The sequence below is a fragment of the Vigna radiata genome, chromosome 8 (genome assembly GCF_000741045.1).
Source record: "Vigna radiata var. radiata cultivar VC1973A chromosome 8, Vradiata_ver6, whole genome shotgun sequence".
Lineage (NCBI taxonomy): Eukaryota > Viridiplantae > Streptophyta > Magnoliopsida > Fabales > Fabaceae > Vigna > Vigna radiata.
The window spans coordinates 35,062,816-35,072,311 of record NC_028358.1 but is presented as its reverse complement, the minus strand read 5'-3'; the positions used below and the strand labels follow the sequence as shown (position 1 = coordinate 35,072,311).

The 9,496-nt window shown below is 28.6% G+C and overlaps 1 protein-coding gene across 1 annotated transcript; it reads left to right on the top strand.

Annotated features, from left to right (window-relative positions):
• Window positions 1-5,463: 5,463 nt before the first annotated feature.
• Window positions 5,464-8,743, top strand: LOC106769785 (protein SIEVE ELEMENT OCCLUSION B). Its single transcript, XM_014655536.2, has 7 exons — window positions 5,464-5,753; window positions 5,886-5,942; window positions 6,064-6,479; window positions 6,706-6,794; window positions 6,889-7,037; window positions 7,279-7,764; window positions 7,938-8,743. Exons 1-7 carry the CDS (start codon window positions 5,541-5,543, stop codon window positions 8,523-8,525), a joined length of 1,998 nt encoding a protein of 665 aa, XP_014511022.1. The 5' UTR covers window positions 5,464-5,540; the 3' UTR covers window positions 8,526-8,743.
• Window positions 8,744-9,496: the final 753 nt, after the last annotated feature.

Here is a 9,496-nt window from a genome sequence, read left to right as displayed (position 1 = left end):
ATATATATATATATATATATATATATATATATATATATATAATGTAATATAATATAATCTATAACAATTTTATATGATAAAATAATTTTGTATATATCTTAGTATTAACGAATATTCACCTTGATTTAAAGTTATAAATTTGAATAGACTCTCACAAAATAATATGTTTGTCTACATGTGTCAATAGAACTCAAAATCTAATCAAATTTATAATAACATTCATATTATAAATTATCAACCTACTAGTACTTCCCTCAATACTACCTACATAATTTATGATATTTAGTTTAATAATACCATTATAGTTGTTACTAAGAACATCAAAACATCTTTCATCATCATCCTATATTTATTAATCACATTGTGATTGCATATCTGTAATAATATTCAACTTAAATTAACCCCTCGTGGAATATATTAATTTTAAATAATAGATTTTAGACAGATATGAATGAAAGTTGGATAATAAATATATTGTTTAAAGGATAACCCACATAATTAGGTTGACAAATTTTTTCGCATTATATCAATATCATCTTCATATTTGAGTGATATTTTTGTTGAAGGGAATAAATTTATACAATTTTTTTTCTCGCTTAATTTGCGAGTATTATGTTTTAGTGAAAATATATTATTTAAGCATAAAACTAACACCTAAAGTATATGCTTTCATTAGAAAAAAAAAAGTCAATATTAAAATTCTCTCTCCCAAACACTCAACCTTACTACATTTCAAGAATGAGACTAATGATTCATGTTACAAACTTCTTCTAATCATGAACTCTTTATCACTTTATAGACCTCACATCACTTGAGCAATAAAAGTATTTTGAAATAGATAACTATTTTATTTTTTTATCGTATAAACTTCAAACCACAAAGGAAATTTATTGTCTAAATGACAAAAAGAAAACTTGAACAATATTCTATAATAAATATAATCACATAAGTGTTATTCAAATAATAATTTTGATATTCAAATAATATATATATATATATATATATATATATATATATATATATATATATATATATAATCGATAAATTCATAAAATAGTTTTAACTCCATTTCTTTCCCTTTTATCTATACAAACAAGTTTTATACCTCTAACACAACATGTTTTTGCTATCAAGACAACAATTTTAATTATCAATCATGCATTTATAACACCTAAAGCAAACCAATACGATTTGTATTCATCACAAATCTCAAAATTTAACTATTCAAAAGTTAAGAATCAATTTCAACGTCTAGAGATATTTCAAAATAATTTGAAGATTTTTTTTAGTTTAATAATATGTTATTTTATCCAATGAGACAATAATAATAATAATTCTAAAATAATAAAAAGAATTGAAAATACAAGACATTTAAAAATGATTTGAAGTAAGAAAAACTTCAAACTAAATTTTAATTGATTGGAAACTGAAAAGAAAATTCGACTTAGTAAACTTAATGGGATCTTTATTATTCTGATCCATAATTTGTTTGTGAAGTGACGGAAATCAGTGATAAAATAAATATATGCTAGATTTATTCTAATTTTTTAATTAAAAAAACTGAAAAAAATAATCATATTAAGCAATAGTGACAAATGTGTAAATATTTTATATGAAAATTGTTTGTATTATTTATTAATTTTCTTTTATATCTTTATATATATATATATATATATATATATATATATATATATATATATATATATATATATATATATATTATTGTTTTAGTTAATATAAAAATAAAGTTAAATATTTTTTAATATAAATATTTATAAACAAGACAAAATTGTTTGCAAATATTACCTATAAATAAATTAAAATTAAATGTGTTTTTAATTTTTAAATTTAAAAGTAAAATTTGTTTTATTTTAAATTTTGATATATTTTAGTTTTAAATTTTAAAAAAATAGATATAATTCTTTAATGATAATAGCTTTTTTATTTGCTTAATGACTTGAATTTAAGGATATTTTTCGAATTTTAAACAACTTATTATCTACATAAAGTGTACCTAAGACTAATAATCTTAGGGTTATTTCTAAACAAAATTAATACTTTTGTTTGTAAGTAATTAATGTAAGTTACTCCTATAAAGATGTTGGATGGGTTAGTTGTAAAGCTATTTTACATCATTGTGCATTACTTTCATTTTTTTATTTTGAGCTTTTGTTTTGTAATTATAGTTTGACACTTTTAAGAAAATATCGTTAATGAGAATGATAAGAATCCATCATATCATTAACCCCTTAATCCTTGTAGTTCGATCCAATAGAATGTTGTGACAGTTTGTCCTCTGTAAACCTTCTTCAGTCGAAGAAACATCAACATTCCAAATTCCTTTTTAATTTTTCGTACGACCGTAGCATTCATATGGATGAAACAAAGTGTCTCACCTCAATTGCACACAAACATATATTTATATAATTGGAAAATTATGCAAACAAACTTGAAGAACACGGATAATACAAAAGAGAAAACACACATTTATAGAATACTTCAATTGCTAACTGGTCCATAAAGAAAAGGGTTCTTAATAAAGAAAAAGATCGAAGCTTCCTTATAACGAATTAATTTCTTTTTTAACCTTTCTTATACTTTCAGACGTTTCAGAATCAATGAATTTATATAATGCCAAAGCAAGCCTGAGCTTAATCAAGAAAAAAGAAAAAGAAAAAAGCAATTGTACCAAAGTTTGAGGTTGTTTGAAAACTTGTTTATTCATTCATTCATACATGTATATAAAAGAAAATTTAAAGAATAATATCATTATAGAATAAATTACTTTTAAATACAAGTTTTCCAGATTAATAGATAATAACACATTACGTTTAACTATCCTACTAGATCACAAAATAAGTTGGATTTTTTATATAAAAAAATTCAAATATATTAAAAGTACCAGAAACAGATTTGAAATTTATAAATTGATTAGAATAATTTTAAGTTATCACTATTTTTCAAGAAGGATGTAAGTATATTTGATCAAATTTTGAGAATATGTTCCATCTAATTGTAGGTGGAATACCATAATTTAATAGAAATCATCACCATATCTCATTTCATCATCCTACATACACCAAAAACCTTCTCAAACATCTCATACGCATCTCTCACACATAACTTCAAATTTGAAATAGCTAATAATCAACGAACACATTCAATTTCAACCAAAATTTAAACAACAATCTATAAATCATAAAAACCTAAGGGAAGGAGAAAGGGAGAAAGAGGAGAAGGATATTAAAGAAGAGAAGAAGAAAGGGAAAAAGAGAAATGGAAGGTAGAGGATGGAAAATATAGAAAGAAAAAGAAAAATCATGGAAGGACTATGAAAGTGAAGGGAGAACAACAACAAAAAATTCTAAAGATAAAAGATATTTCAAATTTTGATACGTAAAACACTTTATTAACAACATATTTAATAGAATATTTAAAAAATAACGATTTAATTGAATAAAAACATTACATAAAAATATAAGTAAATTATAAATTTAAATAGAGATCAAATTACTAATTCAATCATGAAATTACTAATAAAAGCTAATAAAAAAATTATGTATACCTTTTATAATCCACTATTAACAGCTCTATTATTAAGTTTTAAATCAGATTAAGCTTTACCTAAACTACCCAAATTTCAAAATAAATTATAGTAAAATGAATGAAAGTATTAAAGCGAAAGTCTCTTCATCTTCAAATTCACACTCTAACAAAAAAAACCATTGAAAGATACAAACAAAAAGCAGAGCTTGAAGAGTAAACTTATATGCACATTTATTACTTTTAGAAAGCTATTTAATATATATATATATATATATATATATATATATATATATATATATATATATATCTTTCTGTGAAGATATTTGAGTTTCATTTTGGGGCTTCTGTATATCCTTTTCTAAATAATAATAATTCATGTAAAAAAGTAATTATACCGCGCGTAATTTGACTCACATTCCTAAATAATCATAATTACTGGAGGGTATATATCACAAAATTCCCAGCATTCCACACGTTTCACGCTCATATCAAGTAAACCTAAAAGAGGGAGAAAGGGAGTAAGAGGAAAAGGGTATTGAAGAAGAGAAGAAAAAGGGAGAAAGAGAAATGGAAGGTGGACGATGGAGAAAAGAGAAAGAAAGAAAAAAATATGGTGAAAGATGGTGGAAGTGAAAGAAAAACAAAAATCAAAGACCTTCTAAAAATAAAAACTAATCCATATTTTGATATGTTATATTTAATGAACATATTTATTCAGTTATGTCAAAACGGGTCACTTAGATTAACTGATCTGATTTATCATGAATTGGTCATTTAGTAAGTCAACCAAACTTGACGAACGAAATGATACAATTCAAAATAAAAAAAAATTAACATACAACTCATAATCCAAAAACAAATCTAAAAAACCAATTAATAAGTTTATAATATTGATAATTTTTTATTTATCCATTTATAATATTAAAGTATTGAATGGAAAATTTTATAATATTTTGTTTTCTTGAAGCATTTTTTTCTTTATTTCCATTTATAATACAATAAAAAAATATTAATTAATGATATTGAAACATAAAATAAAAAATCCGGCTCATTACGGGTTTAATTTGAGTGAGTCGGGTTCTAAGTGAGTCACATTGAAAATTAACTCGTATAAAAAAAATTCATTTTTTTTAAACTCAACCTGACTAGAATCCGTAGTTGACCAGGTTAACCCGAGAGTTCTAACCTATTTTGACACCACTATATTTAATAAAATATTTTAAAAAATAAATATTTAATTGAATAAAAATATTATATAAAAATATAAGTAAATTATAAACTTAAATAAAGATCAAATTACTAATTCAGTGATGAAATTACTAATAAAAGCTAATAAAAAAATTATGAATACTTTTTATAATCCACTATTAGCAGATCTATTATTTAAGTTTTAAATCAGATTAAGCTTTACGTAAACTACCTAAAATTTCAAAATAAATTATAATGAAAGTATTAAAGCGAAACTCTCTTCACCTTCAAATTCACACTCTAACCAAAAAAGAACAAGCCATTGAAAGATACAAACAAAAAGCAGAGCTTGAAGAGTAAAGTTATATGCACATTATTACTTTTAGAAACCTATATATATATATATATATATATATATATATATATATATATATATATATATATATATATATATATATATAAGTTTTCTTTCTGTATATATATTTGAGTTTTTCGTATTTCATTTTGGGCTTTTATATATCCTTTTCTAAATTATAATAATTCATGTAAAAGAGTAATTATATACGGCGCGTAATTTGACTAAGTACCTAAATAATCATAATTACGGGAGGGTATATCACAAAATTCCCAGCATTCCACATGTTTCACGCTCATATCATTGTCCACTTCAGAAGCAACATAGTGTTTTGTCTTTCACCGGTAAACTGCGTATATAAATGTGGTAGCAATAGCCTCTTCATCACAAGACAAGGTTTCCTCTGCTATCAAACTCAAACTTCCTCAGAAGATACAAATCAGTAATCACCATGGCTTTGGCATTACTCAACCCATCCGCAAGTGTCACTACTTCACAGCAGAAAGACCAACTCCCCAACCCTTTTGAGCTCCAAGATTCTCAGATCCGCTACAAGGTTTATCTCACTCACGTCAATGACGACAAAGAGTACGATGGGGATGTCCTTTTCAACCTTGTGTCCAACATTCTCAACTCCGCCTCAGCTCAAGTTTCAGCAACTACTGTAATTAGCGTTTACAAATTTATCTAAAATTCGTTCGTCGTTGTTACACCTTAACCTTAGCATGCATATGACATCATTATGTCTAAACAAATAACACATGTAAATGTTTAACTGGGTGGTGATATGTCACAGGTTTCTGTCACAAGTTTCAAACCAGACTTCCCTACTCTGAAGCAGCTTTCTTGTCAGGTTATTAGCATATCATATTATGAGTTTACTTTATGGGTTTTTTTTTTTTTTTTTTTTTTTTTTTTTTTTTTTTTTGTGGTGCTGATAATTGATTATGGTAACGGCTATCAACGAGCAATAGATGATAACCACACGTGGAAGTCCAGAATGTGCACACCAGACAACACTCAAGATTCTTCAGCAACTGAGTGGATTCTCGTGGGGTGCGAAGGCGGTGATAGCTCTAGCTGCATTCTCTTTGGAATATGGGGAATTTTGGCGGCTTGATCGTATTCAAGTAGCAGATCAATTCGGGAACTCTTTGAAGCAGCTTAACCAAGTCCAAATTAGCAGAAAGGTCCCTGCAGACATGACTGATCTGGTCACAGTTTTAGGGGAAGTGCTAAATTACATCAATCTGTGGGAAAAATGGTCTGCTATGGATTACGACACTGAGGCAGTGCCTTCATTGTTAGCTGCCATGCAAGAGATCCCTCTTGCTGTCTACTGGACAATTGCTTCCATTGTTGCTTCCGTTGGCAACCTCGTCGGTATATCGTAAGTCCTTTTCATTGCAAACTAATTTACATAATCTGGAAATAGAAGTGAATGTAGTAAAAATGTGACTCTGATAATATGTTTGTTTTTTTTTTTTTTAATTATCTTATCAGTATTACAGAACTTTAAAGTTTATTTAAAGAATCTCGCCTTGTTTCACTTTAACAAGACAAGGTTAACTGTTGCAGAATATAAATGGACTTTTACTTAACTTTTTTGGTTTCAGAGAGCATAAATTATCAAACTTTAAAGACAGGCTTAATAAGATTGTGATCAAGTTGAAGACCCATATGGAAAATGGCAGATGGGAAATAGGTATACATGGGTTTAAAGGCTTTCTGTTCATCCAATCCTTTGGAATTTTTACCTCAAATACTAATAGGATATTGTTTTCATTAATTTGTTGCAGGGAGGATACAAGATTACAAAATCCGTTTCGATATTAGATATCCTAAAATTAAAGATGTTGTGGATCTGTTGGACATTCTGATTATTCCTGCGTCTGACAGCGGAACTTCCATACCCAAAATATTTGAAGACGGCGTCCAAATTAAAAATGTTTGTGTTAAACCAGACACTCGCGTTAGACTAAACTTACAGTAACAATTACTATTTTTATAAATTTCGTGACAAGTTTTCCCTTTAATTTATTTTAGATATTTGAAAATTAGTCTTCAATTTAAAAAGTTCTCAAAAAAGAGAAATTCATTCAAAATAAACTAATACATCAAAATCCCCTTGAATGCATTAAATGTAAATTATGATGACCTTTTCATGTCTTGTGTAATTTACGAAACAGGGTATTCAAGTGTTCAAGCAGAAATACGTGATGCTGTTCATTTCGGGTCTCGACAGCATTGGAGATGAGATTTTGCTTTTGAGTTCCATATACAAGAGATTGCAAGAGCATGCAGGAGAAGAAATAAAAGGTTTCAAGAAAGGTGATTTCAGGATCTTATGGATCCCCGTTGTGGATGATTGGAACACCGATAACACTAGGAGGGAGAAGTTTTATAATTTGAAGAAAAGCATGAAATGGCACGTGTTGGAGTACTTTGAAAAGTTACCAGGATACGAGATAATAGTGCAGAAACTTAAATACGATGGCAAGCCTATAGTGACAGTGATCAACCCCCAAGGTCAGATAATAAATGAGAATGCATTGCATATTATTTTTGAGTGGGAGATCGAAGCGTTTCCTTTTAGGCAAACTGACGTTGATGATCTCAACAAAAAATGGAAATGGTTTTGGAATTTATTGGAGAAAACAGATGACAAAGCAAAGGTAAGCGCAAATATACAATTGTATGTAACATATGGAAATTTTTTCTTACAAGAATCATTAATTCGAACACACAGCTATATCCATGAATCAAATGATTTGCATTTGGTTTAGTTTATTATTTTCTAACTAATTTGTTACTGTACTTAATATATGTTCACGACGTGAATTACCAGCTGTTGGGAAGGGATAATACAAGTTGCGTGTTCATCTATGGAGGTAACGACAGTAATTGGATCCAAAACATGAAGAACGCAATTGGAAAGATTGAGAAGCATGAGATCAATAATGTGGACGTTAACATAGAGAGGTATCAGCTGGGGGAGCATAACCCTGATCATGTACCCTCATTTTGGATCGGTCTTGATGGGAAGAAGAAGAACAAGGAGTGCAAGGGAAGAGTGGACTGTGAAATTCAGGAAGTTGTGAGGACCTTGCTTTGCCTTAAACAAGATCCACTGGGATGGGTTGTTCTTAGCAGGGGGCGTAACTTAAAGCTACTGGGTCATGGTGAGCCTATGTATCAAACTGTGCTTGAATTTGAGAAATGGAAAAACACGGTGCTCGAGAAAGAAACCTTTGATGTTGCCTTCAAAGAACATTATGATGTGGTGAAAGAGAGATATGCCAGTCGCCCATATGATCACACTTCAAGTGTTCTAGCCACCATAACTTGCCCAAATACCTCATGTGGAAGAGTCATGGAAGTGACATCAATTCAGTATAGGTGCTGTCATGGTAGTGCAAACGGTTGCAGTGTCTGATTTCACCACAAGTCAACGATTATCTTTCAAACTCTGCTCTGCTTAAATATGGAGTTTCAATGTAACTTTCCTTGTTTACTTCATATGTATTGTCCAATAGCTACTTTGTTTGCCCTTCAATGGGTTGAAACTAAATAATGACTTTTTTTTTTGTGTGTATGGTAGTTGATTTTCATTGAATAAAGGTAGTATTACATGCTCCAATAATATGAGTTGGAACGGTGATCGATATATAAGGATTTTAACCATGTTGCTAAACTCTAGGGATCGTGGTTTGAACAAGAAGAAGAAAATAATATATAGTACTCATGCAGCTGACTCAGGCAGACGAATTTCATTAATGTCAAAGTCGTGTTGGCGGTGGACTACTTCAGTACAATATAAAAATAACTCAACTCAATCTTATCACTCGTGATTTCGATGAAGAAAGATATTATAAATTGAGGTTGTGCTTTTCATGAAAAATTTCACTTTATTAAAATTTAAGTTGTATCTATTTGCACGATAAAATTGAAAAATAAAATAAAATAAATATTAATTAAGGCGGTGTTTGGTTTATGATTTTCTATCACGTAGATGACGAAACATCATTTATCGAGTACAGATATATAACTTTAAAGCTTTAGTAAAGCTAATGTTGATTATTTAATTTCACTTAGGTACTCTCATATGTCCATCTTCTAAGATTTCTGTCTAGTAGCATCTTTGTTGATGAGTAAAATTACGTTAGTACTTTAGTTCTTTCCTTGAAGCCTAAATTTTTCTGATGTTGAAGCGGCATCATCTTTTTCTAAAATTTTGCGAACTTGCACCAAATTGCCTATGATATCCTTTGTCATCCCACATTTCCCATGAATCCCATGAGGGGTAGGTTAAGAAAATCACACTAGAAGGCACATTTCACGCCTTGAAAGGCCCCAGCAGAAGCTACTTCGTATATTGTCTTTTTTCCAAACTCTTCATTTACCAAT

Excerpts from the sequence above, each read along its gene's own strand:
- LOC106769785 (XM_014655536.2), top strand. The coding sequence starts at position 5,541 with ATGGCTTTGGCATTACTCAACCCATCCGCAAGTGTCACTACTTCACAG. Across the intron at positions 6,795-6,888 it reads AAATGGCAGATGGGAAATAG|GGAGGATACAAGATTACAAA; the intron begins GTATACATGGGT and ends AATTTGTTGCAG. Across the intron at positions 7,038-7,278 it reads ACGGCGTCCAAATTAAAAAT|GGTATTCAAGTGTTCAAGCA; the intron begins GTTTGTGTTAAA and ends TTTACGAAACAG.